The sequence below is a fragment of the Paralichthys olivaceus genome, chromosome 12, assembly GCF_024713975.1.
Source record: "Paralichthys olivaceus isolate ysfri-2021 chromosome 12, ASM2471397v2, whole genome shotgun sequence".
NCBI lineage: Eukaryota > Metazoa > Chordata > Actinopteri > Pleuronectiformes > Paralichthyidae > Paralichthys > Paralichthys olivaceus.
Window position 1 is genome coordinate 5,206,579 of NC_091104.1, and position 12,845 is coordinate 5,219,423.

At 43.8% G+C, this 12,845-nt stretch overlaps 2 protein-coding genes across 3 annotated transcripts in view; one reads left to right on the forward strand and one right to left on the reverse strand.

The window, feature by feature from the left end:
• Positions 1-197: 197 nt before the first annotated feature.
• Positions 198-5,286, reverse strand: ky (kyphoscoliosis peptidase). The gene is made up of 7 exons (XM_020105228.2): positions 5,187-5,286; positions 3,731-4,308; positions 3,087-3,201; positions 2,828-2,945; positions 2,476-2,667; positions 2,069-2,259; positions 198-1,965 (listed from the first exon to the last, which is right to left on the reverse strand). The coding sequence occupies exons 2-7, from the start codon at positions 4,286-4,288 to the stop codon at positions 638-640; spliced, it is 2,502 nt and encodes an 833-aa protein (XP_019960787.2). The 5' UTR covers positions 4,289-4,308; positions 5,187-5,286; the 3' UTR covers positions 198-637.
• A 4,299-nt stretch (positions 5,287-9,585) lies between these two features.
• The window catches only part of slc4a11 (solute carrier family 4 member 11), an 81,286-nt gene continuing 78,026 nt past the window's right edge, over positions 9,586-12,845 (forward strand). Inside the window, exon 1 of one of the 2 annotated variants that reach the window (XM_069536110.1) lies at positions 9,586-9,649. In XM_069536110.1, coding sequence (XP_069392211.1) covers positions 9,604-9,649 — 46 coding nt within the window. In that variant the 5' untranslated portion in view covers positions 9,586-9,603. The remainder of the gene's footprint in view (positions 9,650-12,845) is intronic. The other variant, XM_069536112.1, reaches the window with a different exon arrangement.

Below are 12,845 nucleotides of genomic sequence, written 5' to 3' on the forward strand. Positions count from 1 at the left end.
CTCAAACCCTCCTCTGGGTCCGACTGTTTCCAGCTGCATGAGACAAAGACTTTCAGATGATGTCGTGGTTTTTTTTTCTGTTTGATGGTTTGTCGGTCGGTCGGTTTGTTTGTCAGCGGAATTACGCAGAAAACTACTGAACGGATTTCCACAAGATTTTTGGTGGAAAGATGATACGGGGCCAAAAAAAGAACTCATTCAATCCAGGAAGTGTTTTAATGTTGTGAAAACAAATCATCAGTCTTTCATATTTCAATACGTTTATAGTATTTTTTATTAGCATGCTGACAAACATCATTTCATAAAACATATTTACTTAAAACATAATTACCCACAAGAACACTCCTGATGTGTTTGACATTTAGCACCACGGCTGAGAACCTCTGTCAATCGTAACAATACCTGGGTCAGATCACAGCTCTCTGAAGATCCCCGGAAACAGAGAAGTTAGGTGTCTACAAAATTACACACGTTCAAAGACTCAGAGTTAAAATCCACACACCTACGTATGAGTGGCAGTAAAACCTGAAAGATTGTGTCTCACAGTGATTTGTATTATTCCGTATCAGAATCTTCACAAGGCAGTGAACAGCTATATTCAGAAAGTGTCCATCTGGTTTCCTCCGGCCTTTTTATTTCACGCTTCTCTCTCCAACTGCTTGATGTCGAAGGACATTAGAACAGCCATGTCGCTGGACTCCCCCGAGGACGCCGCCAGTTTCAGTTGCTGGAGACCGTTTCCACTGGAAACTTCGCCCTCCCAGACTCTGCTCTTGTTCAGTTTGAGATCAGTTCGCGTCTCTCCCACCACGCTCACCTTCTGGGCCCCGGGGACCCTCACCCTGAAGCGGACCCAGGAGAGGGGCTCCAGCAGGCCCACGCGGGGCTCAAAGAGCACGCAGCCTTTCCTCCAGGCTGAGTAGACGCAGGGGAACGGAGGCCCCGGCTGATCGCAGCTGTTCCTCAGAACAAAGTCACACATGGGGTTGAAATCTCCACCAGGGGCGGTCCTGGCGTACAGGCCCAGCCGATACACCCCGGCGTCAGGGAGGCTGACGCTCACCGTCACCTTGCTGTCTGTGTACGTGCAGAAAAGGTGGCGTGAAAGTGGAATAGCTGCTGTTTTCGCCTCTTCTCTGCTGAGCACCGTGTGAAGCTCGAGGTCCCGCTGGTTGTGGAAGGTGATGTTACACTTGCCCTGCTGTGTGCTCACCAACGCCGCCGTATGGCTGAATTTGGACAGCCCCGCCTCCGACGTGCGGGTCCCGGGACCGCACACAGAGCCCAAGTTCGGAGGGAAGAGCTCATCCAGTCCGACCACCTTCCCTTTGCAGTGTAACAGGATGTTTGCGGCGTTCTGGAACTTGACCTCTGTTTTCTCGTAGTCCCGCACAAACACCGACAGGCGGTAGAAGCCACGTAACGAACACAGGACGTGGCAGGTCAGAGCATCCGGCTGAATCTGAGTAGCCAGGCAGCGCTTGGCTACAGCAGCTTCCAGCTCTGGATGAACCAGTTCACACAGCACCATCAGAGGCCTGGATGTCTTCAACACCAGCTCAAAGACGCCGTCTTCCACCTCAGCCACCTCGCTGCCCTGGCTGCTGCCTGTGATGCCCAGAGATCCGGCGACAGGCTGCAGGCCCCAGGACAAGAAGGGATTCTCTGGGATCTCCTCCCTGGCCCGCGGGGTCTGACACTCGACTGTGAAGGAGCAGACCCACGTCAGAGGTGTGACGGCTGCTTCGGGTCTGGCAAACACCTTCACGTCGTATGTGCCGCTGGCAGGAGGCAGGAGCTGCAGCTTCATGTTTCGATGGGAGACGGTCAGGAGGCCGAAGGACGAGTTGCCGGAGTCTTTCTGCTCTGACGCTCCACAGTGGAGGAGGTCCTGGTGCTGAGTGATCTCATAGGTGAAGGTAGCAGGTCTGGAGAAGCCGAGGGACACGTTCGCCTCACCTCCGTCTACAGGGGAGAGATGATTTTAATCATTTCACTGGAAACACAGAAAAAGAGGATTTGTTTGAAGCCGTGTTGGTTTGTAAACTCAACAGAACTGAGGGCAGACCTGTGACCATGTGGAAGTGATGAGGCTGAATCAGTCTGAGCCCCATGGTGAAGAAGGCCGAGGTCTTGAAGACCCTCCTCTCAAACTCCTCCAGGGGTATGGGCGTCTCCAGGAGCTGCCATTTCTCCTCATCGGGGAAGTGCGACTCGATGAACTCCTCTGGGTCCGTGAGGAAATAGAACTCATCGAACCTTGGGGGGAACAGATGGAGGGAGACGGCTGGTTTGAGGCTCAACTCTCTGCTGGTTTCAGGCGTATGAACATAAACAAAAGGTCGAACTGATGGTTTCAACATTAACTTTCTGCAAGAAGTCAACGGTTCAGATCAGACTTGAAGTTTAGTTTTATTACGACACAGAAATATTTTCATCTACATTTGGTTTGAATCCCTCTTCCTCTTTTCAAACCTTTTGACGAAGCTCTCGTGTTCCATATCCACTCGTCCCGCTCCCCAACAGGCGTCCAACAGGAACCACTGTCCCCCGAGAAGCACGGCGTTCCACAGGTGATCCGATTTCACATTGTTGAGGCTCTGGCCCTGACGGTACCCGATGCCCTTACTGTGGCCGGGCACCTCTTGGCACTCGATACCCACCTCTCTGTAAACACAACCCAAACCCAGCAATCACAACCTTTTCTGTTACGTCCAGTGTCCTTAAACTTCACGGACACAACGATACAGTCATTTGTTGGGGCTGATGAATGGTCACCAGTAATATGCTATATCTATATATAATATAAAAGTTTTGCGGTGTTTACCTGCACATCTCTGTACAGAGGCTGGAGTAGCCGCAGCAGACGCCCCGACCGGCCGCGATCACCTCCTCTGGGGAACTCAACTTCTCTGAGCGGCCGAGGTACCCGTTCACGTCGTACTCTGCGAACACAACATTCCTTTGACTACAAGGTTTTAAAATCTGCTCTGACACACAAAGGACGACTAATCCTAAAATCCTAAAATTGCAAATTACAGAATGACGGGATTTATGTGCATATTTATGTAGTTCAGTAAACGCACCGATGTTGTGGCACAGCCAGACCCAGATGGCACGAAGCCTCTCCAGCTCCGTCCTGACTCCCTGTGTGATGCTCTGTACGATTGTCTTCACATCATGTACACACTTTTCCTTCAGCTGCAACACACACACACACACACACACACAAAAGATATTCTGTTAGATAAGATGTTTTTTTCTCATCATCTTACAGCATCATCCTATTTTCCAGAGTTCCTCAGTGTCACTCAGTGTATTGATCGACCCCTCCATATTCAAGGATGTGAGCTGTGCTGTTTGTTATGGTTTTATATATTTATCCTGCAGAGCTGCACACAAAGAACCGAGTCTGTTGTGGTTTGGTTTTGTTCGGCTCATGTGGCTTTGTGCTGTGAGGAGTATTAGGGCCAAACATGAGAGGAGGAAGATTTCCTTTTCCTTCTGAAGCATTAAGTAAAAATGTTGAGTATGACGTGAAACAAGATTTGTTTTGCTAGCTTGTGTGGTTTCTCTGTCGCAACAGTCGAAACAATCGCTTCTCAGACCGACTACAGATACCACGCTGTGTTCATGCACTAAAAGAGAAAGCATTTCCTCGTTAGTTAAAAAGTCCGATTTACTAATGAGTATTAAAAAGCAGGTGAATGTTGTGTTGACGTGTCCTCACCTCAGCTCCTGCTCTGATAACATGAGCATCAACTCTGTGGAAAACCTCAGAGTTGACGAACAGGTCTTTGCGACGCTTCCTCCTCCCTGTTGCTGCCACGTGCGGCGTCACCTTCTGTCCCAGGTGTGTTTTCGGCTTCAGGTGTCTCTGCTCCTCGGCCTCCTTCCTCACCGCGCTCTTCTTCACCACACTGATGGTCTTGGCCGCGCTCTCACACGACAGCTGTCTCTTGGCCGCAGGACGTTGATCCTCATTCTCCACAATCAGTTTCTCAAAGACGCTTCGCCCGGAGAGCACAGCATTCTGGGAAGCTTCGGCGCAGACCAGGACCCGGGCAGCGGCCACGTGTCCTCCAGGCTCCTGATGTTTCTTATGCACTGGAGTTACTATAACTGGATCAGAGCTTGGTTTGCTTAACGCTGGATTCTCCTGGAGGTCATGAAGCTGCAGGGCCTTCACCTGCACACATCCCTTCTGGGTCACCTCATCTTGCAGAGAAAGACGCGCAGCACAGGAGAAGGGGAAGGAGAACTTCTGAATCGCAACTTCGGCCGACATTATGCTGGAAGCATGGCGTCCTGTAGCCAGAGAAAAGACAAACTGTTCAAAAGACAGTATCCATTTTCTCTCTGCTATTTTTAGCTTAATCCTGTGAGCAGGTACGGCTTCGGTGCTTTGTTCAGTGGCTTAAAATGAGACACGTGGCTGCTGTGCCAACCCATCACAATGAACCATGGCAGCGATGCACACGAGGCACCGAGGGAGGCAGAAAGTATATTCCATACAGTACTTTCAGCGTAAGACAGTGATGAAGTGGCAATTATATCATGTCTATTCATGACCGTAATGAACGCAAAGGTTGGACTCGTTAGTCACTGTCTCAGCATAAAGAAAGTCAAAGCCTCCACTGCTTTCATTTGACCTCATGACTTCCTGTGTGATGATCATATTCAACATGTCTCAAAACTAAGCAACACATGTAAACACATATTTTTGACTGAAACTTAGTAACCTGTTGAAAAATCAGAGCGGAGACACGAACCGTCCTTCGACCACATGACCCAGGGCCGCTGACAAGTATTCACGCAGCTCAAGTGTCCTTCAGCAGACCACTAAGTCCTATCAGCTCCCAGCTGCAGCTGACCCTGACCTCTGACCTTCCTAGAGTGCAACTCAAGTGACGGCCACGAAGGAGACTAGAAGGATCCCCCCCCCCTTCATGATGGAGTACGTCCAAGCTAAACGACAAATAAAAGCAATTTTTTTACAGAATAATACTTCATGTCACATGTAAGTTTTACCGTCTTGCACCACAAATACTTCCTCCAGTGTTTGTAATCACTTAACACACTTCTAAAAGCTGATTTATCAGATTTATACTGAAAAGGTGGGTAAAGCCCGTGGAGGTAGTTTGAACCGTCTCCACATCCCTAAAAGTCGCTGAGGCTTCACTTACCCTGAGAGGATTGGAAATGCCTGCTGGATGTTTGCTGGAGTGTCGGGCAGAGATGTTTCCACTGTGTGTTCTCAGTGGTCCCCACATGCAGGGGGGAGGCTTATATACTCTCCTAGTGGCCTGCCAGGACAGGCCCCAGAATATCAGACCTAAAAATACTACAAAGCAGTTAAGACCAGCCAATAGAGTAAGCCCCAACCGAGGAGCGTGACGTCTGTATGTGTGTATTTGTGTGTGTGTGTGTGTGTTGCTCACAGATGTATGGTCTGATGTTTATTCTCTACATGCATTTGCTAATCAGTGCCGCAGCGTATCAGGGCACAAGAGTGGGTGTGAATGTGTATGTGTCATGTTGTTGGGCGGGCGGAGGGGAAGGGTGGTTGCACGTGTCGGGTGCGATGGAGGGGTTGGATTCAGCGAAGAGCGGTTGGTCGTTCAAAGAAAGCGACAGAAGGGTTTATGAAGAGACTGGCAGAGGATAACATGCACGCTAACGTCAAACACACACTTTACCTTTGCCCCTGTCTCACACACACACACACACACACACACACACACACACTCAGTATTTCTTAGATTAGAGACATTTGAAGGTGAGCATGCGTGAACAGGCCAGAATCTCCTGCACTGTGAAAAGACAGTTTACGTCATTCATTATGAAGACAATTAAAACCTGACGAGTTTCAAAATGAAAAGAAATCTGTGTAGTGTAGAGTCTCATCAGTGGTCGACATGACAGCTCCTCAAGAGTGAAGCCAAATCATCTGGACCGCTGGCTGCAGTATAGATCATGAACCCTGCCTCCGTCATGTTAGTGGACGGGATGTTGATGGGACCTGAATACCACGGCTCCACACCACGATCAAAATGACGTCACCACAGCAAGATGGACGCACCGGCATCCAGTATATTTTGGCTTCATTCTCGTGCAATGGGAGGAAGTGGAGACACGTCGTCCATCTGTATTTACAGTTTTACGATGGGGGGTTGGAAAGAAGCGAGTGCACCAGACTGTGGCGAGCCACTGGTGACCATAACCAATACTGAAATAAAGAAAACACAATCGATGTCCCAGGACTGATGATGTAGCCACAAGATTTTAATTTGATAATGTGAAATGCAAAAGATGATAAATGAAATGTTTATACTTTTTAAGCCACTTAATGCTGCATCACACAACATCCAAACTAACACACCTACGATTTAAAACATTATTTTAAAGCAAATAATGATTAGTTTAATTGAGTAAAACCAAGAAATACAAGAGTACACGTTAACTTGAAGAAACATGTCTCTCCTCTCCTCTCCTCTCCTCTGCCCACGTTCACCACAGGTGCTTTGAACTTTAAGTTTGAACCTGTTCGTTGCCTTTCAAGTTATTTCTTGAGGCTGTTTCCGTCCAGCGGGAGCTGAGAGCATCAAGGTTTTCTCACCTCTACCGACGACTTAACACTGGATCTGTCGGCTCCGTTCTGTACGTACACACTCCACATAAACACTGTCAAAGTGCATCGCCATAAAAAACTAAGTCTGTGAGAGGAGAGGCAGGTGATGGATGATCACTGCAGCATATCACCCAACAGATTCACCATTACATAACACTGTCATCTGCTGGAGTTGATATTGAAGCATGGGCATGGCGAGGGGCAGCCTCCTCTGCTGGTGGTGGATCCTCAGCCAAGTGCCAGTGAGAGCGTGGAGTAATAATGCCATCTGGAACAGCTGTCGGCAAAGGAAACTGGCCCCGGCTTATTAGGGAGAGCAGAGGGGGGGGACTCTCTCCAAAGAGAGGTGAGACACATGGAGAGATGTGAAGCTCCGATGGCAGAGAGTGAAATGGAAATCACTTCAGGCTGAGGGGGAAGGATGTTCATCTGCTGCCAGGAGCCAGTGAGAAAAATATAGGTTTTCAATTTTCATGAATTCTGTTGTTGTTACTTTAAATAGTCTTGTCCTGGTTTTCCCCTTAATTTAGAAAACCTGTATATCTATAGAAGAAACATCACTCTGAGCTCATGCTCTGTCATAAAAGTGTTTCCCATAAGAATTACAAAATAAGTTTATGACAATGTAAAGAAAGATGCACTGGAAAGTTAGTGGAGTAAAAAGTGCAGTTGAGGGAAATCAATTAAAGAAATGGGAAATTAAGATGATAAACAATTTGGCTTGAAAGTGGCCAAAGTTTGAATTCATCCTCATCAGGTGTTCCTCGGTGTTTGCAGCATTTCAGGTAAATAAACCTTTACTGTGTTTGCTTGCGATTGGAGGCATGAGAAACTGATTCCTCGAGATCTGAGGGACCCACTGGGTTAATATTCTTCTAGCATATCAAACATATTTTGGCCTTTGGCTGTTATGCGATTTATAAACCCGGTAGAAGCACTTTAAAAATCTAATTTTATAACTATAGCTCAGAGCTGGTGTGATGTGCTCCGTCTTCTGCTCATTACTGCAGCTACACAGTTGTCACAGTGCAGTCGTCTTTTTTGGGGAGATGAAGAAGAGGAGAGCATTGCACCCTGCTGGAGATGAGACACGAATGAGTTTCTTTAAATCTCACGTGGACACCACACCTCTGATTCTAGATATTTTTAGACCATGAAAAGCTCGTAGTCTCTCGCTGTGGCAGCTCTGTGTTGATGCGGCAGCTACAGTCTGAGAGTCCATTAGCACGAAAAGATTTCTAACGTGAGCTTTGTAGCAAAGGTGAGAAGAAGAAATGAGGAAGTTTCAGAGTACACTATCGATCAAAGGTTTGACTCCCACATACAGATGCCAAGAAAAACTTGGGGGTCTCTGACATCCAACCTCTGTAATAGTGTGCTAACAAGGGTGTGCTGTATAAATCTCAGCTACCTGCAGGTTCTCAGCATGAAATAATGAAAGAACGCCTGAGAACTGCACAGACGCCAACTTCCTTACTCAGATGACGGCAGCTTTGTTCTGCTTTTAAAATCTGCTCAATGCAGATTTAAAAAAGAGCATAATCTGGACAGCTGGATTCTAAAAATATCCGTCATAATGGGTTATGCATTTAAATTCTCACAGTTAATAATCCATTCTTAAAAACACCAATGGTAAAAAACGCCCTGTGGTGATAATAGCACAGAAGCTGCAGTGGGCCACTGGTTATTTCTCATTCTGACACCTGGAGAATTACAATTCTGTGTTAAAGTATATTTGTATGAAAGTACATGACCCCACCTCAAAAAAAGCTGTTGGTAGTTTTACCAGTTGACAAAAAAAAATCTTACATAATAATAATACTTCAACTACTGTTACTACTACTACAACTACTACCACTGCTACCTTAAAATCAATGACTTATATTGATCGTGTTCAGTTGGGTTGTTGGCGGATGTAATTATTAATAGCCTAATAATAATGATAATACTACTACTACAACTACTGCTACTACTACTACTACTGCTACAACAACTACAACCACTACTACTACTACATTTACAATTACTACTACTACAACAACTACAACTACTACTACTACATCTACAATTACTACTACTACAACAACTACAACTACTTCTACTACTGCTACTACAACTACTAAAACAACTACTACTACTACTGCTACTACAACAACTACTACTACTACTGCTGCTACTACTACTACTGCTACTACTGCTGCTACTACAACTACTACAACAACTACTAATACTACAACTACAACTACTACTACTGCTGCTACTACAACTACTGCTACTACTACTACTACTACTACTGCTACAACAACAACTACAACTACTACAACAACTACTACTACTACTACTACATCTACAATTACTAATACTACTACAACTACTACTACTACTGCTGCTACTACAACTAATAAAACAACTACTACTACTACTACTACAACAACTACAACAACAACTACTACTACAACAACTACAACAACTACTACTACTACAACAACTACAACTACTTCTACTACTGCTGCTACTACAACTACTAAAACAACTACTACTACTGCTACTACTACTACAACAAATACAACAACTACTACTGCTACAACAACTACTACTTCTACAACTTCTACTTATTATTATAATAATACTACTACTGCTACTTCTACGACTACTTCTACTACTACTAATAATAATAATAATAAAAAATAATAATACTACTACTAAATGATAGATTGACACATCCTGTATACAATATTCCTGACCCAAACTAATATCATAAACTTATATTACTGTTCAGTTCCTATTGGTTGTTTAGTTTTCAGCAGGTGAGTCTTTATCCAATCACAGAGCAGCTTCCCATCAGCTCGGCTCACGTGTCCTTATTTATTTCACACGAAGCGTCCTCACCTCCGGTTTGAGACGCTCTGCTGCTGGACACCTGTCGGAGAGACGACCCGCTGACTGGAGGTCACCTGTGGAGACAGATAACGATGGAGGAGGAGGAGGAGGAGGTGTCATTAAATCAATTCACTGCAGGTAAGGTTCATTTAACTTTTTAAAACATGTCTGTTAACGGTTTCCTGGAAAACTGGAAACTGTCCTGACTTTTAATTGACCTCATCACTAACTACTGAGCTAGCTTGTGCTTAACAGCTAAGTTAGCTAGTTAGCTCAAGGGTGGTATTACCTAGTTAGCTCAAATGTTGTGTTAGCTAGTTAGCTCAAATGTTGTGTTAGCTAGTTAGCTCAAATGTTGTGTTAGCTAGTTAGCTCAACTCTTGTGTTACGTAGTTAGCTCAACTCTTGTGTTATGTAGTTAGCTCAACTGTTGTGTTACCTAGTTAGCTCAACTCTTGTGTTAGCCAGTTGCTGCTGCTGCTGGTTAAACTTAAACTGGGTGAAAGATGGAGAATGAGCGGTGGCGTCTGTAACTAAATGTGACACAAGAGCTAAAGTAAAGTGTAGAAACAGACTTTAACTTTGAGAAAACTGCCTCAGAAATCTAATTTAGCCTAGCTTAAATTAGCACTCTGTTTGTTCATAGCTTAAAAACAGTATTTCTAGATATTTTATTTCAGGAAGTGTATGTATGTGTATAATAGTCACACGTGAAAGTATAGGGTTTCCCATGTTCTTGCTGGGGGACCACCTAGAAGCCCTTGTGGACCCTCAGGGGTCCCTGGACTACAGTAGACGAGTGCAAACTAATTAACTAAGAAAACACATGCAAATAGAACAAACAGCTAAGACGTCTTTAGCGAAGCCTTATGACAAATAAACGTAATTTAGTCTTAATATTTTACATTTTAACCATTAACTTTATTATAAAAACAAGAACAAACACAACAACAACCTAATGCTGTACATTTAGAACTTAAAATTATAGAAAATAAACATAGACAATAAACATTTTCAAAAATATAAAAAAGCCCATCTTTTGCAGATTGTTTATTCTGTAAAATATTTTTTCATTGGCCAACCAATAAATCAGTCTGGGTCTAATTGTTAATTGACATCCTCACATTTTACAACTCAAACACATGTTGTGACATAAAGGAAGATATGGGAGCAATACAGCAGAACTCATGAACACATGGATTTAGGAAATATTAATCACATAAGCAGAGTAAACAGTGTCATCTGTGCCAAAACACATGTAAACAAGCAGCTTTAAATCCAACAAACAGTGAAATGTGGCATCCTGAAAACATCCGTCCCTGCCTGTAGCCTCACTTTCACATTCGAGGCAACAAGGGCATCTTACATGAAATTGTGTAATAAGTGTGATCAATATTTTATAGTGCACTCACCAAAACGAAAGGAAGCAAAAACTGAATTCCCATAACCCCATTACAATTTAGAAGAGAGATATAATGCTATATAAGAAGCAACCGCTGAATTCCGGAAGGAAATTCAGCAGCATCACAAAAAACAGGTATGCCATAGGTACTAACATTGCATTCAACTTATAAAATTAGAAGATTTTATAATTACAATACATTAACTGAAACTATGGGAAAATAGTTTTTGGTCAATAATGCAGCTCTGTTTGTGGATTGCACAGTAACCTAGCGCTGGTTCTGCAACATCTTGTATATCATCAAATAGAAATACAGTACAGTCGAGAACAGGTTATTATGCGGTCAGCTGCTCATAAACAAAATTGATCGGCAACAAATCCAATGACTAATAAAACATTTACGCCATTTATTGAGCCAAAAGTGTAGATACTTGCTGCCTCCACCCTTTAATAGTAGCTCAAGTTCAATCAATATAAAGTTATCACTTGTCAAAGCCTAACAATAATACATGTTTACAAATGATAACAGACAGAATTCATATTCTGTTATTTCTTTTAAATAGTATAAAATCAAGAGAAAATATATTTTACTGCTCAATGTCTCCTTCAGAAAATTAAGGTATAATTGGAACCATTCACAGAAAGCCTTTTGAACCTCCCTTTGCCTTATCTTGTATTTTTAATTGGCCCTTGTAGAGCAGAAGCTTTATAGTCCTGAATCTTTGCAAAGTTCAGAGCCTTGGTTTAAAAGAACCCTGTATCCCTGTGACCTTGAATTTCCTCATACAAGCCCCCCCCCAATCATCCAGTGTGTATTGTGTCTTTACCAGGATTACCTCTTTTTTTTATATATATATGCCATTTGGCTGGCACTTTCATCCCGAGCTCCTCGCGGACTTGAGAGTGCATACATGTTGTTTAGTTACCGGTGGGAGTGGAGCCTCCATCTCTGATGCTGTTAACGCCATGCTCTACATGTTGACATGCCCAGGAGAATACACCCATGACCCTGTTAATACTGTACACTTCACTTTAAGAAAGAATATTGTAGGGTTCAAACCATATGGGTTTGTGATGGTTAATTTAAATTTAAATGGAACCAACTGTTACCATGATTTATATTATGTACATGGTGCACTACAGTAACTTAAATATCTGTAACTATAATTGAAATACTGCATCTAACTTGTACTTTCCGTTGTTTTGCATCTGATGCAGAAACTTGACCTGTGCAGATGCTCTGTCTTCTCGATCCGTGCAAATCATAGAAATATTAAGACCATGAATAGCAACGTAACAACCCATTAGTGAGTGTGGGGATGTAATGATACAGTCTTTTTGATCCAGGCCATTTGGTTTTTTTCGACCTTCTTCAATTCAGAATGCCTCATGAAGCCAGCTGCTGAATGACCTCTAACAGACCTTCGTCACAGCTCATCCTTGCAGGAATTGTAAAGTGTAATTGAGAGTATTTTAATGCTAGAAGGCTGGAAGGCCCAGATAGTGCATACCTTTGACAAGGCTAACGCCATATGTTGCATGTTAAAGAGTGCGGAAAAAAATACTGGATCTGCCTGTACATTCGTATTCGCTCAAAGGTTTAGTGGGGTCTTCTTTGGTTCATTCCCCACCCTTCGACATTATGACATCACTTCAGTAGTTTTTGAGTAATCCTGCTAACAGCCAGACAAAGGGCAATGAAAACATAACGTATTTTGCATGTAGTTGAGATAAGGACACTGAGTATTAACAGACACTTGATGGAACTGAGCCACTCCAAGTTTGTTTCACTGTGCGTCTCCTGATATGACAAGTCAAAATGTATCTCTATGTCCTCGCAGGTGTGAAATAACAGTGTGCCGAACCATGTTAGCTTTGTTAGCCCCTAGATGTACGATCTTCTCGATATGGCTGTTGACGTCAGTGTAGTAA

Excerpts from the sequence above, each read along its gene's own strand:
- ky (XM_020105228.2), bottom strand. The coding sequence starts at position 4,288 with ATGTCGGCCGAAGTTGCGATTCAGAAGTTCTCCTTCCCCTTCTCCTGT. Across the intron at positions 2,946-3,086 it reads CTGGCTGTGCCACAACATCG|AGTACGACGTGAACGGGTAC; the intron begins GTGCGTTTACTG and ends TTGTGTTCGCAG. Across the intron at positions 1,966-2,068 it reads TCACTTCCACATGGTCACAG|ACGGAGGTGAGGCGAACGTG; the intron begins GTCTGCCCTCAG and ends TCTCCCCTGTAG.